The sequence below is a fragment of the Acomys russatus genome, chromosome 28 (genome assembly GCF_903995435.1).
Source record: "Acomys russatus chromosome 28, mAcoRus1.1, whole genome shotgun sequence".
In the NCBI taxonomy this organism is placed as follows: domain Eukaryota; kingdom Metazoa; phylum Chordata; class Mammalia; order Rodentia; family Muridae; genus Acomys; species Acomys russatus.
In genome coordinates this window covers 38,520,849-38,546,918 of record NC_067164.1, presented here as the reverse complement: position 1 = coordinate 38,546,918, position 26,070 = coordinate 38,520,849, and the positions used below count along the sequence as shown (strand labels likewise).

At 41.9% G+C, this 26,070-nt stretch overlaps 1 protein-coding gene across 3 annotated transcripts in view; it reads left to right on the top strand.

The window, feature by feature from the left end:
- The window catches only part of Mapk10 (mitogen-activated protein kinase 10), a 254,254-nt gene that overhangs the window by 195,024 nt on the left and 33,160 nt on the right, over nucleotides 1-26,070 (top strand). For all 3 annotated transcript variants that reach the window (XM_051170140.1, XM_051170141.1, XM_051170142.1), the window contains 2 exons: nucleotides 18,325-18,507; nucleotides 22,342-22,466. In XM_051170140.1, the coding sequence (XP_051026097.1) occupies nucleotides 18,325-18,507; nucleotides 22,342-22,466 (308 nt within the window). The remainder of the gene's footprint in view (nucleotides 1-18,324; nucleotides 18,508-22,341; nucleotides 22,467-26,070) is intronic.

Genomic DNA, 26,070 nt, shown 5'->3' with positions numbered 1-26,070 from the left:
GCCTTTTCTTCTTAAATCACTTTTTTCCCTATAAGCCAAAATAAGAATGCCAGTCTTCAGAAGGAATGGAGACCACGAGACTCTAAATAAATAAATAAATAAATAAATAAATAAATAAATAAATAAACAAACAGCAACAGAAAACATAATTAGCAGAAGAACTCACAATTTGTAACTTGTTTATTATTTTCTTTCTAAAGTTATTTATGAGTCACAACATTCAAGCATGACTTCCCTCTCACCAAGTTCAGTCTACAGATCCAAACAGAGACAAGTTTAGACCGGACACCATAGCCTCAGTAAAGTGTGAACTCCACCCTTAGAAATTGTGATCGTTACTCGAATTAGCAGAGGGCAGGTGAGTTTGAGGACTTCCTTCACATGAGTTTGAGATGCTGAGACGTGGTTTATGAATAAGTGATTGTGGAGCCGGGGAAATGGCTCAGTGTGTGGAGTGCTTGCTGCACAAGGAGAGGGGCCTGAGCTCAAGTCCCTAAAGCCACGTGCACAATCTCACACCTGTGACTCCAGTGCTGGGCAAATCTCACTGACAGCCAGCCTAGCCAATCAGTGTGCTCCAGGTTCAGTGAAAGACCTTGACTCAAAACCTAAGGTGGATCGTGATCGAAGGGGACACCTTACAATGACCTCTGATCTCCTCCTGCGCCCACACACTTGAACATGTACACATAAAGATTAGGTCATTGCTTTTACAACTATGTTTCCTTGAGGGCTATGAAGGCATGAAAATTACTAAAGCAGGTGAATTTCTTCAGGCGTTCACTCTCTAGTAAAAGTGCACATTTGTGTTTACGATACGTAGAAAACACAGTTCACCTAGTAGCAAGAGAGCACACCTTGACACATGTGGGATACCCTACCAATGAATGCTAGTGCAAATCATGGCCAGTGCCAGCTGACAACTGCAGCTGCAATGCAGAATAATTGTTAGATGTGAGTTTTTTGGACTTTGTCAACAAGAAACATGGCAGATAACTCTATCAATCATTTTTATTTGAAAATGTTCTATTAAATAATTCTTTTAATATGTAAGAAATATTATTACTTCAACATTGCTCAATAAGAAGAGCAAGTGGGAGAGTTTGCATCCCGCTGGACATTGGTCCAGTGTTTGCTGAGTCCCAGCATCAGCATGAGGTGCTAATCTTTGCTTGCCCGTCAGTAATAAAGACTCTTGAGTCATGTGTCATTTCTTGGCACTTGGAGTTATAAGTTGAATCAGAAGGGCTGAGTGAATACAACTCATAGCACTGTTTGAAGATGAGCAAAGCACATCAAGTGAGTCAGGAATGACTGAGTATTGATGATAAGGGACAATATTTTTAGTGTATTGAGGTAAAACATATCATGCTAAAATTGACCTGGGACCCATTCCCCCCGGCCCTCTTTTCTAATGTTGATATCAGCACACTTTAAGCTGCATGCATGCTTTGAGGAGCGGTGGTTCTCGGTTCTTATTGGATCATGTTGGTCTGGAGGCTGAGGCGACCCTGAGCCATCATCCTTTTGTGCATAACCCATCGTGCACAACCATCTGCCACACTTGCCTTCATCCACAGTCACGTTTCACAAGTGGCCACTTGAGAATATTGCTTTACATCAAGTGAGCTACTAGTAGTTTGGGGATGGATTACGCAGCCGACGTGGCTATGAACGATTTTTATAATCCACATTCCCCTGTCAGTGCGCTGACCTTACAAACAGGGATGGTCCATTGTTCTGCTTTTGCCTTTGGGGTAAAATACATTAGAAACACACAGAGAGGCACATCTCCATCACCGCTCAGAGTGGAGATGTAGGATATTTGATCCCATTGTGAACCCCAAGATTGTCAACCGTAAAAACCTGTTTCTAGTTGTGGTGTGGCTCAGTCCTAACACACACTTTTACCCCATGAGCTTTCCCTTTTCTGTAAACAATACTTGTAGTTTTGGTTCAGCCATAGCACAAACCTTTAATTCAAGGGCTAAATAAAGTCAACCCTAGGTCAAGAGGCAGAGCAAGTAACCAGCTGCCAGGGATTAAACAGAAAGGAGGAACTTTGAGTTGAAGGGTATTTAAGACAGTGTGGTGAAGAAGGGGATATTGGCTTTTGGGTCTTTTCCATCTGGGATGTGAGCTGAGTAGGAAGGTCAGCTGGGTGCTTTCTCTGCCTCTCTGAGTTAGCCAGTTAACTTTATTTAATCCTGCTTACAAAAAGCTTTTGGATTAGGGATGTATGCTACGGCTGAGAAAAACTAGGACCAGGTTTTTACAGTTCTCAGTCTTGGGGTTCACAATGGAGTCAGATATCCGGCAGCAGAGCGGGAGTGCTGTCTGCCTCTGGGGCTTGAGTTCTGGTAGAGACAAAAAGGCCAGGATTCTTCACCAACGTGGGGCATGGCTGTCAGAGGTTCCACCGAGCAAGGCTGTCCTGGGTGCTGGAATTAAGCTCTCCACGTACTTCTCAGTGACATTCCCTTTTTCCAAAAATTATTCTTTTGGGGCCTTCCTTTTATTTTCATATTTTCTAGAAAAATGTTTGGACCTGAAATGAGATGCTGACTAGTCCAAGGTCTGCAGGCTCTCCTACCTTTAAATACTGACGTATTTATGTATTATTTAATAGTAGTAAGACTATTAAGTTATTCCGACTGGAAAATGATATAATAGTTTATATTCAGCATGATTCCTCGCATCACAGAACTTTTAATTCTGGGTGTAAAGCAAAAACATTAAAATTCCTTTGCAAATAAGAAAAATCCTACGGAATTTTCACCCGTGACTGAAATGTTCTCTTAAATCCATCTTTATATTTTGAGAAGCACTGTGGACTTTTCAGGGTGTTTGGTCTTATCCCAGTGGCATCACAGGGTAGTCTACTGACTTAGAATGTTAGCAAAGCTAATGCCATTTTAAACATAAAAAAGCATATAGTGCCAGACAGATGGCTCATTTGGTAAAGTATTTGCCTTGGCAGCACAAAAGCATAAGTTCAATTGTGAAAGCAGCCCTGAGACGACCAGGACTGTTGGGACTGAATCTCCAGCTAAAGCTGAAGGTGAGGTGAAGTAAACACCCTCTTGCCTTTCTTGCCAAAAGCAAAGAAACATTAGCTGGCACATGACCTTGCTAGGGAGGGATGGTATTAAGGGGCAGGGAAATGACTTCCCACACAACAAGAAAAGCAAAGAGAACATCTTCATATTATTTAAAGTTTGCACATGAGGATTGGGGACAAAGTAAAATGAATGGTGACCAGAGGTCAGAGGTCATGACTGACATATCCATGTCATACGCTGACACTCACACTCCTTAACTCCTTGAAATAACAAGGCTTATTCCATAGTAAGCTTATAATTTACACATTATTTTGTAATCTTTGTATTATATTCTTCCATCATTGTCATTAAGATAATACAGATTTATCTCCAACATTGTGAAATATTGGCTTTAGATACATTGGGAGCATATATTTCTATAGTTATTCTTTCATATCTATAAGCATGTGGTAATGATGAACGTATTTTTAAGAGTGAGATTAAATTCTTTCTTTCTTGTTTTGAGACAGGGTTTCTCTGTGGATTCTTGGCTGTCCTGGAGTGCTTTATAGACCCGGCTGGCCTCGAACTCACAGAGATCCGCCTGCCTGTGTCTTCTGAGTGCTGGGATTATAGGTGTGCGCCACCATGCTCAGCGCCTAGCTGAGATTACATTATTTTTATTTGAAACTGTTTAGTAAGATTTATTTTTACCACTAGTTTTCTTCCTAGTCTTTTATATACTTGTGTGTGTGTGTGTGTGTGTGTGTGTGTGTGTGTGTGTGTGTAGAGAGGAGGGGGGAGGAGAACAATAGGATTGACTACAGAATTGGAGACTCTGGGCTATGAGGGGAAGGGTTTAGACAGACGTGTTTCTGAGTCTCTCACACTGGAATGTTTGACAGCGTGTCTCAGGAACTGCCGTGTTAAGTAGGAAAACCACGTGTTACCATTTTATTGGAGGATATGAGTAATCTTTTATAGTTTTTCCTTGGTTTTAAAACATTTTGTTTTTTTTTAAAGAACTAGTTTCATGATTAGCTTTTAAAATGTAAGATTTCCAGAAAAATGTGATTTTAAAACTATTAGCTCTTTCTGTGGTCCTTTGTGGTTCACTGGAAGATACTTTATCGAGAGTGTTGTCCGAATTCTGAACTAAGCCAGGTCAGCTCAGTGTGCTAAAGCATAAAGCAGGGGGCTTTCAGAACCTGTGCTATGACAGTTATGCAGTCTCCAAAATGGACACATTTTCAGTGCTCTGGGTCACAGCTCTGTCGGTTGCCTCCCTATTGTGGTGACAGAACACACGAGGTGCCATAGCTCACAAGGAAGAAGGGGACATATAAAAGGGGACATATAAAAGGCATGTGGTTTCAGAGTAGTGAAGGAGGGAGGCGAGGAGAGACAAGAGACAACACATCTCCGTACTTTTAAGAGTATTCCTCCCACGACCCAACTTCCTCCCACCAAGCTCTTTTGCAGGGTACCAGCCAATACTTCCACTAGCCCCGTGGGCTGGTCACTGAGTCATTAGTACCTGGCATTTGACACTGACGACCCAAACCATAGGGCTCGCATGGCCCTAGAGCTAGCTAATCACAGATTATGACCCAAGCTATTAGGGGAGTGTGGAAGGGCGACCAGGGATTTCTTGCTTTCGATCTAGGTTAAAGATAAAGCTTACCAAGGAGAGAGAATTTAGGATCGGCTTCATGACCATTTTTTTTTAGCAACATCTTAATTTGTTTAAAAGTTCTTTTAAATGGAGTAACCCAATATCTGGGTCATATCATTGTAACTACGTTGGCTCCTGGCCTCTGGGCATGCTGGTGATGAAGGCGAGCTGTAGTGATGCAGCCAGAGCTGCACCCTATAACCACCGTGCTGAGCGCTCATTTAGAGGCCAGCACGCCTTAGGAAGCATGAGAATTCAGTTTCCAATGGGTATTGTAGGTATCACGTAGTCCTCATCCATTCCAATATTGTCAGGTTTCATGAGTTAACCTGGTATGTCCTGGATAAGCATCGTCAGCCACTGTATATACATAGAAGGAAGCTCACCACCTGTCCTTCTTCCCTGACCAAGGAGACTAGTTCTAAATTCACCTGTTTCTAATCAGTGAGATTAGAGTCTTACGATTTGTTTCAGGAGTTGATACTGAGCATTGATCAGATTTTGAGTCCGTAAAATTCATGGAAAACTCCATGCCTATGTCAGTCTTCACAGGTTGTGACTTTTCGGCACAAGACTTGACACTCCTGACGCACGAGCATAGCTAGTCAGAGGCACAGTGAATGGGGAGGAAACTTAGGGAACTGAGAGACTTCAGCTAAAGTCACCCAGAAAGATCCCACAGTGGCCGAATGGACCTTAGGACTCAAGCCTGGTGGACATGCTTCTGTCTTCTCATTTTTGTACAAAAGTTTTATGATCTTTTAAGAATGATTTGAGTTCCAACTAGGAAGATGAATGTAGAAAAATGTTCTTTTTTTTTTTTTTTTACTTTGGGATGTGGCTATCTTGCAAAAGTAGACACACACACACACACACACACACACACAGAGAGAGAGACAGACAGACAGACAGACAGACAGACACAGAAGAGAGAACAGGCATTCTTACCAGTTAGCAATATTAGTTATTAAACCAGCAACTGTCTAGAGCATGTTGAGAGGAAAATGGCACAGAGACCGGGTTCCCATTCTGACTGTTGATGTCACTGATATTTATGTGAGGGACCATTTATTTTTAAACCATGGGATTTTATTCTAAAAGATAAAACTGGTCAGTTTTAGGGGAGAAGTGTCTCGGCATTATGTCATATTCACGTATTTTCAGATTGTCTTTTGAATGCAGACACGGAGTCATTGATGGAGACTAGAAGTTCCATGGAGCCACTAGCACTGTGGTGTGTAGGATTCCATTCTGAGTGGCTTGACCAGTGAAATGTGCTGCCTAGTGGGTGGTTAGGTTCACTCACTTATTAGAAAAACTGTTATGTATCTGAATATAAATTGTATAACTAGAAACTGAACTTTTTATGTATGTACTTAGTTTCTGGGTATAACACAGTGCAACATTTGTTACATGGTGATTAAAAAACTAGTTTGTTTAAAACTTAGCTGTCACCAGGCAATGTGGAAAGACCTTTATCAGAAACACAATATTGAAGTCTTAAAAATGAAAAGAGAGATGAAGATAGTTGAGGGCACACAATAGCAAAGTGATGGAGTTAGTTCTGGCAGCAGAGAGGGTCTCTGCCAGAGGTATTGCAGAGAACACCCCACATAGGAAAGAAAAATAGGCATCAAAGTTCTAGATAGCTGCTTGGAATAAAGTCTTTTCCAAAAATTTACAGACAAGCAGGAGTCACACAGCTTATGCTTTAATTACATGCCTTTTCCCTTTAACTCTCCTGTACCACACTCACACAAACACATGCATACCATACAAACACACTGCACATACACTTGACACACAGTACAAGCATACACATTACATACATGCTCATGTACGTACGTATGTATGTATGTATGTATGTATGTATGTATGTATGTATATTCACACCTGTGGATACTATACATACACAGTACATGAACACTCACACACTACACGCACAGTACACATAAACACTTGTACAAGCCGGGTGTGGTGGTGCATGTCTTTAATCCCAGCACTCGGGAGACAGAGGCAGGAGGATCTCTAAGTTCGAGACCAGCTTGGTCTACAAAGCAAATCCAGGACAGCCAAGGCTACACAGAAAAAGCCTGCCTCGAAAAACCAAAAACCAAAACCAAGCCAAACCAAAACAAACCAAACCAAACCAAAACAAAAAACTTGTACAATACAAACATGCACACATAGTGCTCATGCCACACACAGAGACATGAACTAACCACCCCTATACAGCATACATATTGTATACACACTTTATACACAAAATAACATCTATACTATTCCTCAAGACCCAGCTATTCCACTCCTTGGAATGTACCCAGAAGATGCTCCACCACACAAGGACATATGCTCAACCATGTTCATAGCAGCTTTATTCATAATAGCCAGAACCTGGAAACAGCCTAAATGTCCCTCAGTTGAAGAATGGATAAAGAAACTGTGGTACATTTTACACTATGGAATACTACTCAGCTATTAAAAACAAGGAAATCCCAAAATTTGTGGACAAATGCATGGAACTAGAAATGATCATACTGAGTGAGTTAACTCAGAAGTAGAAAGACTCACATGGTATATACTCACTTATAATGGGGCACTAGCCCAAAAGGCATGTCCCACAAAAGTCTTCACTTACCAGGAGATTGAGATAGATGTGAGGACATCCTACTGGGACTCTAGGTAAGAGAAATATAGGAGATGGGGAAATAGAAGGACCCAGAGGGTCCTAGAAACCTACAAGAAGAACATCGTGATGGGTGGATCGGGGCCCAGGGGCATCTACTCAAACTATTGCACTAACCAAGGACAATACAAGTAGTAAACATTGAAGCCCTACTCTGATCTACCCAATGGACGGGACATTGTCCACAGTTGTGTGGAGAGCGGGGACTGACTCTGACATGAACTCTGGTGCCCCATATTTGACCACTTCCTTTTGGTGGGGAGGCCTGATGGCACTCAGAGAAAGAATAAATAGGCTACCAAGATGAGACTTGGTCTTAGACCTAGGGGAGGGGAATAGGGTGAAAGCGGAAGGGAGGGAGGAATAGGAGGATACAAGTGATGGGATAACAATTGAGTTGTAATCTGAATAAATTAATTAAATAAAAATAAATAAAAAAATAGCATCCATACACACAAGAATAGATACACACATAAGCACAGGCACAGTACACATGCACACACCACACGCAGACCAGGCACTTTGGAACTTTGGACAGTGTCATAAGAATACTTGCAATTTAAAAATAAAACACCCTTTCCAGAACTGTTTCCTTTTTATTTTCTTTACTCAAAGATTATAAGCATAACTGCCTCTTGCTGTGCAGCAATTACCAGATGCCGCAGACGCGCCATGACAGACACACGACCATTTGTTCAGTCCATCCCTGAAACTTTTGCATGCCACTTGCTTTCCTGAAAGAGAAACAAACACATCTGCTCCCTGCGTGCGCTCCTCGCTTTCAACATTCTAACTGTTTAGGGGCTAAGCAACGGGACACCTTGGGTTTCTCCTAGTGAGATCTTGAGGATGTAAAAAGCCTCCTGAGGAAGTCTTTCAGGACACTGCCAAATTACTACCTACAATTTAAAGCGTGAGTTGGGTGAAGCCATGACAGCCATGCTGCTGTGCTGTCCCTCAACCTCTTCCTGTCTGCTCCACTCCCCAACGCCCAGCCTGTCTCTGGCTTCCTGTGAGGCCAATCAGGTGCACCCTGCATGAGGGAGGGCGTGTCCCTTCCTTGTCCCGCCCTTCCCCTTCCTTCCCTCCCTAGCTCCGCCTTCCTGGTTTCAATTCTGGATGATAACTGACAAGCGCGGGGAGAGTGGTGTGTCGTAATTGACCCTCCCATTCCAGGCTTCTTTTGATTTCAGTCTCAGAAGAGTTTGCTCTTTAGTCTTGCTTATTTCATGCTGAGCAGTCCCGTTTGAATAGCCAGCCCTTTTAGTTTTACAAAGGCCCTGTATTTATGATAGAGGAGACGACTTCAGCTCAGAAAAGTGCTCCACTGATGGGGTTCAGTGATGGAGCCCGCATATTCCAAAACGTTCACTCTCCCACAGGCATTTCTGCTCCTGGAAACTCATTCATATTTATACACAAGCATAAATGCCTTTTATAAAAGACATTTTCTTTTGGGGCGCTAGCTGCTAGCTTTTCTTCCTTTCCTTTTCCAGATATGATACACAAAAGAATTAAAAAAAAAAAAAAAAAGAGAAAGAAATTGATTTACACGTCTCCCATATTAACACAGCCTAGGATAATTTTCAATACAAATCACTCAGATTCCAGCAGATGAATGCAAATTAGGCCTTTTAAATGAGAAATGAGAGAGAGAGAGAGAGCGCATTGAATTATAATTGCAAAGTAATATAATCAGGCATCGGTGGGCTCTGGTGGCTTTGTTGGTTGGGCTCTGCAGCAGGAAGGGCTGGGCATCCTGTGTGCGCCCTGTTCTCACCTCAAAGCACTGCTGGTCCCAGGCTGGCCTCTCCCTCAATCAGGGAAGCTCAGGCAATGACCCTACGGTGCAGGTGGCTTTGATGTTTTATTTATGCGTTGCTCTATTTCTGTATTTTTCTTTATCTTCACTTCATTTTTGCTTTCAGTTGACATGTGGTCGGTAGGGTGCATCATGGGAGAAATGGTAAAAGGTGCAGTGCTCTTTCCTGGCACTGATTGTATCCTTCCCAAGCGGCCGCTGGGCTCTGCACCCTTGTCAGTTCACTCCTTCTGTTCCCGATGCAAGACAGCTGAGGGTCTCCATTCAAGGCCCCAAGCGAGTTTCCGTGAGATCAAACGTCAAGTGTTTGCAAGCTTGCTTCATGGTAGAATAACCTTGTCTCCCAGCAAGACCTTCCACGGATGGGACAGTCTGAGCTATGAAAGGGTCAGCCTTGCATTGCAAGCTCTGCCTCACTTCAGCTCCTCCAGACTCCTGCCTCGGCTTCATCACTCTGTTCATAGAGACTTCAAGAATGAAGACATATGTGGAGCTAGATAATAAATGACCAAGTCAGTGTTCACACTGAAGCCTTCTGTTTTCATAGCATAAGAAATATTCATTTAGCATGGAGAGCCTTAAACAGGTTTAATTTAACCCAGGTCCTGAGAGCATGCCTGCACATCCCATTTTCACTCTTTCCGCTCTGTTTTTTTCACTTAACGTATATGAAGAGTCACTTCTCCAGATCTGCTCTTACGTTCTCCAACAAGGAATATTTTAAACCTCATTGGTTAATGGTAATTAAATGAACATCTGGAGAAGTCATTTAAATCACCGGGAAGTAGAAGGAATCCTCTCGCAGGTGGCAGCTAACTAACAGGAGTCTGGAGGCCCTGGGATGGACAGGGCTGCTTAGAGACGCTTAGAGACCTACTCCCCTGAGTCAGTAAAATACCTGCTGTATTTTGTCACTTTGGGCAAAGTTCTGCCTGCATCCTTCTAAGGGGACAGCTGATCTGAAATTCACAATTCAGAAGCAGTTTTGAGTCTACAATTATGGGCTAGTGTCTAATCAGGAAAGTCTGACTACTGCCATCATGTGATTATCCACTGGCTCTAAACTTTTAACACCCTTACCACTCTCACCGTCTTCCTAACACTTTGTACAAATGCAACAGTAAGGTAACATGTATCTGTGTGCATTCCATCTACATCTATGTACACTATAACGTTATACATTCATGCATATTTTCCTTACGTTTAAAAAGAGCAATTCAGAAATTCACAAAGTGAACGGGAGCGACACTTACCTTTAGCTCTTACACAGATGTGTACACAGGAGCACCCATACATGCACACATGTGCACACTCATACACACTTATACTGTAAACACAGCATGCATACACACACATACACACACAAACATGCAAATAAAAAAAAAAACCTAAGCTGTTTACTTATTTTTTGCTAAAGCTTTTTCTCTAGTCTTAAAATTATGACACCCTGACCTGAAAAATCTCTCTGTCTATATTGTTATTTTGTTTGTACTTGCACATCTTATTAAATGGCATCTGTAAATGTACATATTAGTGCTAACGTGAATTCTGTTTTGAAGATAGGTTGGACTGACCAAACAAAAGCACTTCAGATCTCTAAAAAGAAACAAAGACCAAGATTTCTTTCATTCCCCATGGATCAACTACTTTTTTCTTAACATTTGGGAGTAACTTTAAATTAGTCTGTATGCTCTTTGCTCTTCCAGAAATCCACTAGAATCGAGCAATGTTGGCTGCCCGAAGATTAGACTGACTAACTCCATTGCCTGTTACGGCACATTGAGAGACTCCCCAGCCAAACTCCTGAGCACAGCCGATGTTATTAACGTTGTTTCTTGGGAGAAGCAGCTTGGGCAACACTGTTTAACCTGAGTGTCAAAACACCCCGTGAACAACTCTTAAGGCCACTGTAATGACACAGGTCACACCATGCAGACTTATGTGAGGGCTTTGATATTGATGGCTTCGCTCTGCCTCCTGCCCACCCTCACCGCCTGTATCTCAGAGACAACTTTGTAAATTTCTTGGGAAGCCAATTAACTGTGGGCCATTAATGATCTTGAGCACTTTGGTTTATTTGAGGTTAGTCTTTTAAATGCTAATTGTACCCACTGGGGCTCACAGAGTTAACCTCTGCAGGAAAGAGGCCTACTACTAACCTTAATAAGTAACTTACTTGAAGAGATAAAACTGCATTGAAATATATTTGTTCAAGAGCGGCTTTCAGTGGTGGTGGGGACAGTAGCTTCTGTAAAAATAACCTGGCCAATGCCTTATGGAGAGTCACATTGCTTTAAAAGTCAATATGCACATCTCTCTGAAAGCATCCTCAAAATAAGTGCTTTCTGAAAGTGCTTACATATCAGTTGTGCACATTATTTGCATATAATTAAATAGCAAACAGGATTTTGATAAGACTTTCATATTATTTATATGACAAAAGTACAACATATTGTTTTAGCGAGAAATTTAGGAATTAAATAGCCAATTAAAGTTGTAAAATTTTCAAGAGTATATTATTATTTAGATGTAGTGAATCTCACTCCATTGTAATGGTTTTAACTCTGTGTAGATTAATAAGAACTTAATCTCAGAGGTTGGACAGATGACTCAAGGCTAAAAGCATTGGCTGCTCTTGCAGAGGAGCAGGGTTCAGCACACACAACTGTCCATAAATACAGTTCCAGGGAAAACAGAGGGAAGGCTTTCTTTTATAATTTTTATTTATTTTATTTTTGAGATTATAATATAATCATGTCACTCTCCTTTTCTCTTTATTCTCTTCAAACAAACTCTCTCAGATACTTGTCTTTGCTCTTGTTAAAATTCACAGAATTTTTTCAGTAATTGTTCACACACACACACACACACACACACACACACACACACATACACACCCTTAAATACACAATACAGCCTACAGTTGTCTATATAATGTTACTTGTATGTATGTTTTCAGGGCTAAACATTTGACATTTGGTAACCAATTGGTATGCTGGCCTGGAAGTCAGGGTTACTCTCTTCCTTAAGTTTAACTAGCAAAACCTTTGCCAACACCTTACCTGGCATATACTTCTCAGCAGGGTCTCATGTAGCCCAGGCTGGCCATGAACTCAGTGTGCAGTCCAAAGCCCATACGAACATCCGATGCTCCTGTTTCCACGTCCCCGAGGCTGAGATCACCATTATGCCCCACACTGCCTGGTTCATATGATGCTGGGTATCGAACCCACGGCTTGTGCATGCCAGGCAAGCATTCTACCACTTGAGCTCCTCACCAAGCTGTTTTCCTGACCTCATTTGATCGTCCCTCTTAATAACCCAGTGTACACAGAGTTACACCCAGAAATGAATGTGGCCTTCCAGAGATGCGTCCCGGGGTGAGGCACGGTGTCCTCAGCCCATCTTACGTCAGGTCAGCGATGGCGAGTGACACTGTCTGCAGTAGCGGTGCTGTTCATCCTCACCCTGAGCCTCCTCACCCCTAAAATATACGTGTTCAAATATACCCTCCAAATGTAACGGCAGGCAGGTAAGACGGGCCACTGTTTCTGAGGCCAGAGCAGTGTATCGGGAGGAAGGAGCCACTCACATCAGAAAGTAAACACTGCAGTGGGAAGTTAAGAACTGTCCCCTAAAGAGCCGTGCAGATGAGGGGTCCTGGAAGCTAACCTCCAATAGCTTAAATGAATGTTGCCTTTGCATTAATACCCACAGGAAAAGACAATCCTTGTCTAACTTTGATCTGTAAAGGTAGATTACAACAATAATTAGATTTACAGGGGAAACCAATTAGAGTGAAAACCGCGTGTATCACGTGTCCAGTAGCAAGCTCTGGAGGTCGGTGGAGCCGGGTCCCTGAGTCAGGTTCAGAGCGGTATGTTCTGGCTTGCCACACTCCCTCCTGCGTTCTTTAAGGAACACACTGCTAACGGATTGTTGCTGTAAACATTTCTTCGTGTGTGTGTGTGTGTGTGTGTGTGTGTGTGTGTGTGTGTGTGTGTTTTGTTACCAGAAACCGAGGAGTGGTTTTGAAACAAAAAGAATACTCCCAAATGAAAAATTAATACAACGGAAAACTTTGTTCCCCCCATGGTGGGGATCTAGCACAGAGCTTAGCACACACCAGGCAAATAATTTACCCACGAGCTGCAGCCCCAGCTCCAAACGAAAATGTCTTTGAATAAATAAAACAACTCCACCAGCAACATACAGAACTCTCCTAAGTGCGTTGTGTTCCTACCCGGATCTTACGAACGTTCTTGAATGTCAAAGTGCTTTTAAGACTAGGTTTTATTAGGGAGAGAGTAGTACTCAAGGCGGCCGGAGGCACTGCGTGTGGGGTGGAGGTGGGGTGGGGGGAGCTTCTGTGCTGTCCTTAGCTAACCCTCACAGACTGCGCAAGCGCAGCACAGTCTCACGCTTCCTCTGGATCCCAGCAGCTAGGCAGCCTTCACGGCCACGTCCCAGTTTGGAAGACAGTGAAGTGTCAAAGAAAAACTAGGACCTCTCCTTCCCCTGCCTCCTTTCCAGAGAACTGGCCAGTTAATGTGCCAGCCAAGAGGAGTGACTATTACCAGAATCTGAACCTGTAATGTTCCGTACCATAGAAACGGAAACATGCCGAAGCCTTCTTACATCTCACACACTTTAGATTAGTGTTCGCCAAATGCAGCCCGAGGAGCGCGTGGGTAGCGATTTTCACTGGTGTGTTTTCTGTGACAGTCACCGCAGACCTAACTACCTAGAGTCCTACAGTTAAGTGGTGCGTGAGGAGTGGAGTGGAGGGCGAGGTCTGTGTTTTTGTAAGTTTCTACATTATGAATATTTGGGGTTTTTTTTTTTGTGTGTGTGTGTGTGTGTACATGGTTTTGTACCATGATACTGAACGCACAGACATGTGCTCTGTGTCCTCATTTCTCTTCTTCTGGAAACCTTACCAATTTACGTTCTTTCCCACCGAGCTAAGATAAAGACACAGAGCCATACCCATCGCTGCCTATGTAGCGGCTAGTTGGAGATGAAATGACACCCTCTGCAATGATTCAGGATGGATAGTGCAGGCGGCAACGCCATCCTCAGGTACCCAGCTAAGGACTGGGGAAGAAACGTTGGTGTTGTCAAAGTTGCAGATGGAGGCGTGACATTTTCACACTGAGGACTGACCAGTGGGCCTCAGATGGTGAATCATTAGGCATGCCAATGTCAACTCTGGAAACAACACACTTAGTAACAGAATAACCAAAGACAGAAAAAACAAAAACAAAAACAAAAGGTGGCAATCCAAACTGCATGGTAGGACAGAATCCCTGGAGAGCTCTTTAAACGCTCTGAAAGTTGAAGTGTCAGAGCATAAATTTCACTAATAATTACAACTCAAATAACCGGGAACAAAAGGTGTTTTCTGTCCGTACATTCTTCAGGGAAGGGTCTGTGAAGGGTCTCCAGCCCAGGACCCTTAGAGGCAAGGGGAGCTCTTAGATCTAGTTCTCGTCCTAGGAGAAAAGCTTACAGCCTGTGGCGCCAGCAGCGCGCCCGTCCTCCCTCATTTGTCCTTTGCTCTGTTCTCCTGGGATGGCACCGCTCAGCGAAGTCCTTAGCAAGGATCAATTTCTTTAGCAAATTATCTCATCTACTCCCAAGAGCATTTGCAAATGCCACTGTGATCGTCAGTGAACTTAGAGTTACATGAAGAAATTTGCTGCCATAATTTTTTTTTTATTAAGTGTCATTTCCCAATTAATATTCAAGGCCTTTGATAATTTATCTCAGGGTGATACTTTCTGAAAGTATAGATCTGAAATGTAGAAGCACATATGCTTACTGCCCCTTTAATAACTGCACAGGATTAGTCTAGAGTTTGCACTTCCTTGTTCTGTACAGCATGGGAAAGTGCTAACTCTAGCAGCTGCCTTCATAAAAATGACTTCAGCAATTTCTTTGAAAGGATGCATTACATGATGTCAGCATCTAGCAAATACCAGTAAATTCTTACATGTTTAAAGGTACAAATCATGGTGAAAATCTGGCTATTTTTCTTGACAATCTCACCTTATTTTTTTCTGAAGGCATGTATGACAGTGATTTTTTTAGTGGAAACGTGTTGATTTAAGAGACTAGGACAGGCACATCACAGATAGTCTCGGAGGGATGGATGTGCACCTGTACATCATGAGCCCATCATGAACTTTAGGCAAAGGCGAGGCAAGTCCTTCTACCACAAAACACCTCCGGATTGGCTGTTTTCTTCATAAACACTGACCAGAAGAGAAAGAAAACAAGTCCTTACGACCTAGACATCCAGACGCTTATAAGAAAAAGGACTTGAAGGGATTACGTTTTTTTTTTTTTAAAGGCACCATCTCTTAAAGAGGGTTGTACCCAGGATTGCGAGAATGTTTAGCATCCTCACTGACAGTAGTTTTTCTTGTTCGGATAGATGTCCCTAGGGTCCAAAATGATACATCTTTTAAAAGCACCCTCAGGTAGGAAAGGCCACTCAGTGTTTTTAGAGACTCAAATTGTGCTTCAGAGTCTAGAATATGTGACCCTCCTTAGATTTTTATCAAAAATAAAAATAAATAAAAATTAGAAAACTGACAGAATTTAGTTAGAGCAGGGTGCAGCCACCCAGGCTTGCAGTCCCAGCACTTACCAGCAGGAGGCAGGGAGGAGGTCAGGGGTCAGGGCCAGACCACAAGCCTGAAGTTGAATTGAGCTACAAAACAACAAACAAACAACCCCACAAAACAAACAAACAAACAAACAACAACAACAACTTACAAAAAGGAAAACAAACAAAAGGACACAATTCTATGTTGAGGAATTTTATTGCACACTTTCATGACTCTAGTTGAATGAGATTAAAATAAAATAATGGGTTGACAATAGTTTGCCAAACTTGTTAAATGGCTTCACTGCAAAAAAGCTGGAAACTTCCTTGCCTCTTTAAAACATCACATCAACCTTTACTGTTTAGAATTCAGAGCAAGTTTGAGTAGTGAGTCCATGGCAGCGTGGTGGGGTATGGTAATCCAACTCCATTAGAGAGAAGGCCTCTCTTCATGTTTACAGTGACAACTGAGCTTTACTTAACACCACTAGTATTATTCAAAGTACTGAGTTCTGTCTATCTATCTATCTGTCTATATATGTATGTGTGTGTATGTATATATGTATGTATGTATCTATCTGTCTGCCTATCTATGCATGTATATATGTATGTATGTATGTATCTATCTGTCTGTCTATCTATCATCATCCATCTGTCCATCTATCCATCTATGTCCACGGCAACTCACATTTTTATTATAATAATTAAGTTTTACTCATTCAGATTGTAAGGGAGGTAGACATTTACAAATCAACTTGCTATTATCTTTGTTTGATCGCCTGTCTATCTTTTGTAGTTTATATTCATGCTGAGTGTGGTTTCTTTTGTCTTCTGTCAGGACAGTCAGCCTCTTTTGGCTCAACTCTTGAATAGCTAAGAGTAAGGACTTTACAAACCTTAATCGGTGAGCATTATGTCACGGCTCTGTGAAGCGCCTTGTGCGACTTTAGTAGGAAGGAGTTGACAGTGCAGGATGGAGCGTAGAAGAATAAGCAGGGTGGGAGAAGTCTCTGCTTATGGTGTTGGAATAAATGCAAATCTGCAAGGCTCGAACCTATTTGAAATCAGCTCCTTTTAACCAATCCTTCAGAGCCTGCATTGCTTATCATTCTCAAGGCTATGGCACATTAAATATTAATGAGAAGTGAAAAAAGACCATCTGAATTGGGTACCTGAGGCTGTGAGGGGAGTAGAGTAAGCATGCGAAGCTCATCACTTGGTGGTAAGTTACAGGTAGACAGAGTGACCAGGACAAAGTGACCACTGTGGACAGAGCAATCTAGGACACAGTGACTGCTGTAGACACAGCGACTACTGTAGATAGAGTGACTGCTGTAGACACAGCGACTACTGTAGACACAGCGACTGTTGTAGACACAGTGATTACTGTAGACACAGTGACTACTGTAGACACAGTGATTACTGTAGACAGTGATTACTGTAGACACAGTGACTAGTGTAGACAGAGTGACTACTGTAGACAGTGACTAGTGTAGACAGTGATTACTGTAGACAGTGACAACTGTAGACACAGTGACAACTGTAGACACAGTGACTACTGTAGACAAGGTGACAAATATAGACACAGTAACTACTGTAGACAGAGCGACTACTATAGACAGCAACTATGGTAGACCAATTGAGTATGGATGACATAAAAGTCCTACATCTTTCAAATAGCTTTCCAAAAAAAAATGTCACAAGTGCATAATAAATTTTTGTTAAGACAGGAATTTGAGCAGTTTAAAATGTATACATGTATCAAAACTTTACAGTGTATTCTACAAATGTATACAGTTTTTGTTTCTCAATTAAAATGTGAACAGATGCATAAAGCTAGTGTGATGTCCCCAAACATGATGTTTATAAGTAGAAAACATTAAATGTCAATGATATTTTCTCATTTGTAGGAAAGGAACAAAAGTATTAATGGCTATTTAAGGAAAAATATATAAATAGTACTTAAAATATTTATGTGCTTGTATTCTCAAAAATAAAAATGATTGAGGCATCTTTAGGATAAAAATCCTATGGTCAATTGATTTACTTTTAGTTCTAAATCACATGCCTATTAAATTTTATTTCCGTAAGGTATCTATCTGTCTTACATCATTTGAATCTTTTAATCATTGTGAACAATAGAGAATTTGCTGTGTTTTATGCTTGTGTGTTTTACCCTAACTCATGTGATTTTATAGGTGTTAATATGCCCTGTTATATTTGAATAATAGTTTTATTTTTATAAAGAAAAAACTACTTCATATTTCTCATCTTGTTAAATGACGGTAGTTCTCTAAAAGCACACAAACGCCAAATTTGGCTTAAAATTCCAAGAGGTTTCCTGGCTGTCGACTTTGGTTTCACCCTTAGGTCTTGCCTTGGTTCTCACAGTTCCAGCTGTGCTGCTGTGACCACCCCGGGTGACAGGGAGGAGAAGGGGAGAGTCCCTGTCTGCACCTCTTTTTCCCTTAACTATTTCCTTCTCAGATATTGACCAGTGGAACAAAGTCATTGAGCAGCTAGGAACTCCGTGTCCAGAATTTATGAAGAAACTGCAGCCCACGGTCAGAAACTACGTGGAGAATCGGCCCAAGTACGCAGGGCTCACCTTCCCCAAGCTCTTTCCAGATTCCCTGTTCCCAGCGGACTCCGAGCACAATAAACTTAAAGGTGAGTGCTGGGCACACCCTGCAGCCACTGCACTCAGGGAGAAAGCTCAGGATATGGAGGCCTTCCCTGGGCTTGCACTGCCCCCGAAGAGGCATTTCTGACAATAGTCTCTCTTGGTTAACTCTTTCATCAGGGTCACTTAGAATCTTGAAATCATTTTTTGAAATGTAAAGTTAAAAGTTCATTTCTTCAATGCTTCTTAGTTTCTAGAAAATATTTTCAACTTATGTTTTCATTTGTAATGTCCTGTAGATGTAGGTGCTTTAGTTCTTTGTATTTTATGGGGCGTCTAAATACCATTTCTCAATTATAGAGTTCTAACTTTGACGTTACTTACACATTTCTGTTTATTCAAATCTGGTCCCTTCAGCCCAGATTCAAACTCTCCCTCTGTGCCGCCATAGCTGGACAACCAGCCAGCTTTATTTATTTAAAAAAAAAAAAAAAGATGGTAAAGAAAGAGGTTTAATTGACCTAATATTCTGTTAAGCACTCTCAGCATCACCTAGCTAACAACTGTTAGACAGAATAAAAAGTGATATTAGAATACACATTATAAAAAAAAAAAACAAGGTGTAGGGTGCATGCTAGTGGGGTCATGCCCCACATGTGTAAGGCAGACAATTTCCTACAGGCTTAACTAGAATAACCAAGATAAACCTCAGTGGGGCTGAGAAGTTAAAATGTGGTGCTTTAAAAAAAAAAAATCTAGCTATCACCTCCAAATTTATTCAAAAGGGACTTAAGATAGTCTACATCACTTCTGTGGCCTCCATGCTTATGCTGCCCGGCTGGAGACTGCCCTCCACTGCTGCTGCATAGCCTTTGAGTGGCATTCCCAAAGCTGCCAACCCTGCCTGTACAGAGAGAGGAAGGCCCAAAGCAATATCTTACTGTGAATGCATTCATAACGCTAATCACAGCGGTGGGTGTCTTAGTCCGTGTCCTATGACTGTGGACACTGTGACCTCTGCCAACTCTTAGAAACAAAAGCATTTGCTTTGGCTGGCCTACAGTCCACTCCCATGATCACGATGGCCAGGAGCATGTGGCACAGAGGCAGACATGGTGCTGGAGAAGCTGAGAGTTCTACATGTGGATCTGCAGGCAGAAGGAAGGCAAAAGGCCACTAGGCCTGGCTTGGGCTTTTGAAAACTCAAGGCCTATCCCGAGTGTCACACCTGCCCCGACAAAGCCACACCTCCTAAACCTTCTCAAGCAGTGCCACTCCCCAGTGACTGAGTATTCAAACATATGGGCCTATGGGGACCATTCGTATTCAAACCACAACGGTAGACAAATATAATCTGCTACCATGAAGACACTGGTATTGTAACAGTAACGGAGCCAACAAAACCCATGCTAAGCCATTTAATGGCAGTGAAAATGCTTGCAGGCAAACTATTAACAATAGCACACTTTGCGATATAAATCCAAGTTTCTAGAGTTGAATTATATTTGAGTTTATATTATTTTTGAAAATTATTAGCTATTTAATACGTTTGAGATTCTAATATTCAGACTGGCACACTAGTGAGGTGTCACAATATGCAAACGATCAAAGGGAATTTTGTTCTGACTGTAGGGAAGCAGCAGGTGTGTCTGGAAGTGGAAACTGTGGTGCTGAGAACATCTCTTTTTTTACTACATACGCATATGCGACTAGGGATAGCTGTGATAGGTGACTTGGTCTTGGCACAGCTCACTCCCTTCTCAGCACAGGGCCATTCCATCCTATGCCCTTTCAGAGGAGAGAAACACAGATGGTCTTAGGAGCAGATTCTGTGTGTGCAGGACACATGAATCCAAGGAAAAAATCAACTACAGATCAAAAAGCCCTTTTAAAAGAGGAAAGAAACAAGCAGCTGTGTTAGACTGCCAGGCCATTGGTCATAAAAAAACAGTCTTAAAATTTGAAATAGTATTTGTACACCTTTGTTATTTTTGTGTGCTTCATAGTTTTGTTTGGAAAGAATGTTAATTAGCTAAGAAATTGCACTTAGAAAGAGTGGCCAGTAGACACAAAATATCCTCTAATGGATTATCTTTCATATTAATATAAAACATTAAAAGCCACACAAAAATAGTCACAGATAGATGGGTCAGAATACATTCCCACATCTCGGCTGTTGTGTGAGCAGCATTAAGGGAGAGTGTTTGATTGGCAGACAGCTGCGTCGTGCCCACTTGGGAGACATAGTGTGACGACGCCTCCAGCTTGTGAGAGCGCTGGCTTCTATTTCATTCATACTAAATTCTTACTGTCAACCCAGTTGCCTTAATATAAACATGTCCATATTTTAATGAGGAAAATATCTTACTGTAAACATTTTCCTCATAAAACATTTTATTATACTACAAATGAACACGTGACTCCATTACAGAACACACGTGATGTCTTTAAAAGGAGAATAAGACACATTGGGGCTCTAAATTTATGAATATCTAAAAAGGCCCCCAATTGCTATACATTTTTAGTCCCATATTTAGTTCCAATTTTTGATGTCAGTTAGTCTGCAGGAGTCGTTAACTAGACATATTTCAAATTGCTAAGACAACTGAAGTCTTGCTATCTCTAACGGGAAGTTTTACTATATATTTGGCACACACTCTGAGTATTTTCATTGCTAAACCTTTCAGATACTTTGGGTAATAATAATGGTTTAAGCTATTACTCATTCCTGTTAGAGCATTTTATGTAAAGTCTCACATGCTTTAGAAACTAAAAATCAGTGTGACTTCAGGGGTAGGTCTTCCACTCAGGTGGCGAGTGCCTGTTTGTAAACAGAAGGCCCTTAGTTTTATTCCCAGAACCCATGTAACAAAAAAAAAGAGGCATGAGTGGGAGCCTGTCATCACAGTGTTGACGAGCTGCAGGCTCAGTCAGACGGGCCTAGCCAGGAAGTTCCAGGCCTGCCTCAGAAGATAAAACAAAGGAGTTCACAGCACCTGAAGAACAGAATGTAGTGCTCTGGATTTCATACATGTGCACTTGCACACACTGGTGAGACAATACACACACACACACATGCACGCACGCACGATGCACACACACGTGAACATGTTTAAACACAAAAATTGATGTGACTTCAATAAGTTGTGTTATTGAACAAATACGCTTGCTGATTGTCACCACATGTTTGTATAACTAGCCACACGCTTTGTACATACTATGGAGATTTTCATTACTATCAGCCACGGCATGGGGCTGCCGTTAGCCACCTGATTCCACCAAATCCTGATGGAACCTATTTAAATGCCTGATGAACCACAGAATGCTACAACAAAATTCAGTAGTTAAATGATGTCATTTTTTTTTTTTTTAATCACACTGACATCTAAGAAATCTGGGCCACATTGGTTTGCAAGTCAATTTGAATTTTACCTAAATTCTGCCAATTCTGCTTTGTGTATATGAGAACATGAAAGCATTGCCTGGCTTCTTACATCCACCCCTACTTCTGCAGATGTGCGGTGTACTGTGCAATTCCCACGCCCCCATCTCAGCTCTCGAGCATCCTTACAGATGACCCGTGCAAGTTTCTTCATTTGCTCAAACGTCGTGGCTGTTAAATGCTATTTTATAATTGAGTGAATAATTATACTCAAATATCCACAAGATTTAACCCTCAAAATGGTACCTTAGGCTTTGAGACGAAAACCGCATTTTGAGAGAAAAACAAAAAGAGGCCGTGTTTCCTTCTGTAGCGCATCACGAGGTTTCCCGATGGTTGGAGAGGACAGTGCTCTTTGGAAGTTTGTTCTCCTCATGGTAACCAACACACTCACCAAAATAAAAGTCTCAGCAGTCGCTGTTCTGATTTGTCATTTCAGCCAGCCAAGCCAGGGATTTGTTGTCCAAGATGTTAGTGATTGACCCAGCGAAGAGGATATCGGTGGATGACGCATTGCAGCATCCGTACATCAACGTTTGGTACGACCCTGCTGAAGTGGAGGCGGTAAGGCATCGGCCACACACCACACACAGCAAGTGGCTAAAACACAGAAACTCATACAGGCCTTCTGCAGCACCCCCCAACTCTCTGTCCCCCAACTTTCCTCCCGCAAAGGCGTGATCCCCTAATGGTTATTTTCTTCAACATGTGCTTTAACTTCACTTCTTTCCAGGACTTTCTGTGAGCAGGATGGGTTCAGATGCTGTTTCTTTCAGTTCACGCTTGGGTTTTGTCCTGGTGTTTAACTGTCAGCCTCTCCCGATGCAGACTTCATGGGGGAAAGCTCACAGCTGGGAATGCGGCCTTGCGTCTCTTTCCTTTTTGGTGCCTCAACATTGACACCACGTGGTACTTTACGGTTCAGTAAGGAAGTTTTCCCCTAGGATACTGGTGGCTTTGCAACTACATGGACAACACACAAGGAAGCGGGTATTTCAAACAGTTCCTTAATTTTCAGGTTGATTCTGAATAACACAGTATGGTATGTCTCTGGTCTTAAACGTGCTGTACAAGGCTTATAAATCTTAGAAGCTGAACTCTTCATTTAGAAAATATTTTCACCTTCACTGTGAGTCACTCTTACATCTTGACGTCTGTCTGTCTGGGGGAGGGGGGCGGGGGGGGTGCCCCAGAGCTGCACTTGTATAGGGCTCTGGAAACCTGTTGATGAGAATTGTCTTTCCGGGCCATTTGTTAGTGTGTCTGTCAGCAATAGTATCTTTTCCTGAAAATGACAACATGTCCTTGGAGTGTTTGAACACTGACTGGTGCTTACGTCACTGAGACAGACTTGCTCTGCTTAAGACTCTGCTCTGCTCTATCTGTGTTTACCGGGGCCAAGCGTGCTTAGTTCAACCCTACCAAATTCTTATTTCTTAATCCTTCTTTCGATATATGAGAAGCACATGTTTATGTTTATGTTTCCAGGAATCCCTAGCCCTGACTCCCCCAGCTGCAGAAAATGGGCCTTCACCATCTTGTGTGATGTTTTCCTAAGTTTTGTTCACCTGAGCAGTTCTACCATCATGTTGGTGTCTAAATTTGCTCCAGATTTATTTTAGTAACTTTTTTTTTTGGTTTGCTTTTGTTTTGTTTTGTTTTTTTAAAACAAAATACAGTCCTTCCAATGAAATGCATTTGAATTTTTAATGTTCTTAAGCCTAGTGCATATCCACAAGATGCAAATACAGACTGTCTCCCAGGTTTCCATAGTTCATAAAATCTTTTAATGATATTCGGAGTGGAATGAAGTAAAGAGAGAAATAGATATATGAATAAGCATATTTAAAATTAGGTAGTTTTTTTTTTAATGTTTTGGGTGTCTTTGTAAAACTGATAGCTAAATGTAAATTATTTGACATTGGCAATCATTTATTCTGCAAGTTCTAAACCTGTGGCAAGTTTACTTATCCTTACATCTGATTTCATGGGATCAATCTGTTTTTAATGGATCATGGCCTCTAGTTTAATTGGAGTCATAAAGTCTGCATTTGTAATTCACTTGTAATTATGTTGCCTATAAAAGAGACAGTTACTTAGAATCTATAATAGAGCATTAGAATAATATCAATGAATTTTTAAGTTTATTTCAACATCTCATCTTTTGTAGGATGAAAAAAAATACCTAGACCTTTTTCGCAATATTGTCATTAGAGGGCATAGATAGTAATGAAACAAGACCCACAAGACATATAAATTGTAAGGATCCAGTATAGTCTGAGAATTTAATAAAGGAACCAGCTAAGACAGAAGAGCAAGTAAGTGTTTGACATCAAAACTGAGGTCACTGGCTAGGCAACTGTGAAACTGTCTTCCATCTACAAATGTTGCAGTGAACCCTGACCCCAGGGCAAGTGTAGTTTATTACTCTCCGAAGTGTATTGCAGAGGTCACAACTAGTAAGAAGCAAATCCCAAGAGGGCTGGAATAACCACCAGCCGTGCTTTCCGTGTTGCACATCACGGTGGGGGGGGGGCATGCAATTAAAGTGACAGTTCTTCACAGATATATGTCAACCAAGTGACATGCCGAGCGATGGGAATGACAGACTGTTTGCAGGATAAACTCAGACGAGTCTCGATAATCCAAATAAACGGATTTATCGATAGGCTCTCCATGATAGGAATTGTGAAGGAATGCCAAGCCCAAAGAGCTTCCAAGTGACATGCATGGCATTTGGGGAGGAAAGGTATTCAAAGTTGAGGAGAAGGATACGATGATCCATTTTGGGGACATGCAGGCAAGGCCCAGTTTGACACAAGATGAAAGACAACCAGAAGGAAAGGCATCATCCCTGGGAAGTAGCAAAAAGAAAACAGCCAAGCCTGTGTAAAAGGAAAGAGAAATTGTTTGAGGACACGAATAAATAGAACACCGTTCAATGCGCTAGTCTGCTCGGCAGGATGTAAGACACCTCACACTTCTGATAGTTTCCCAAATGCGAAAACCAAAAAGGTAAACAATAGGAATATTTTGTGCCTGTCTGAGTAAATATTAAACATCTAATTAAAGATCTGAGGTTGTCAGTTATACACTTTGCAGCTCAATAGCAGCGTGCCTGTTAGCATAGCACTACAGTGTGAGTGACAGCGGAGCGGGTTATTTTCACAGTGACTGACAAAAGCTAGCATCCAATACAGAGCTAAAAGACCATACTTCAATGTCTGGTTGAAGTTCGAAACTTTTAAGAGATCCGCTTATTTTTATTTGACGTGCATGAGTGTTCTGCCTGCATGTGTGTCTGCGCACCATGCGTGTACGCAGTGTCCTTAGAGGGCAGAAGAAGATGCTGCGTCGTCTAGAACTGGAGATCGTTTTGAGCCATTTTGTGGGTGCTAGAAACTGAACCCCAGTCCTCTGCAAGAGCAACAAGCCCTGTTCCCCTCGGAGCCATCTCTCCAGCCCCATTTTTTTTGGAAAGGTGTTCTAAATCTCTGTATACGTTAAGAGGCAAAGACACACAAATCACACATTAATGCACAGTGTGTGGTTTTTACATCGTCCTCGTGATTTGGGAAATAAGTCAGGCTGAAGTCCTCGTTTTGCCCTTTTCCAGCAGTATCAGTTTTCAGTTGTCCTTGACCCAGTCTTCCTCGTTAATGGACTTTCCTGCTTTGTTTATGTCCATCAGAGGGCCCTGCAAGACCAACTTGGTGTTCATAAAAGACTTGGCACAGAGCTTGGCAGCCGGAAATATCATGTGCTTTCTTGCTCCTCTGGTTGCCCTCACTATTTCTATGACACTTATATACAATACTCTGCTGCTTTTAGGTATTAGGAAAAAAATATTTGTGTCAAGTGTAAAAGACCAGCTAGACAAGAAATCGGAGAAGTGCTCGACAGTTTTTCAGTGGTTATGAAAAGTGATGGAGTTTTCAGACACCCTTGGTATGTCGGTCCTTCTGTTGTTTCTGTTGACACATACCCACACCTACATTTGTAATGACTGAAAAAGTGAGATGCCGGGCAACAGATGTAATGTGGAGACGTTTATTATATGAGCGTGGGAGAGCAAGGAAGGGGAGAGGGGCACCCTAGAGAGACAGAGACAGAGGCAGCAGGAGGAAGAGAAGAGGAAGACAGGAGAGAGAGAGAGAGAGAGAGAGAG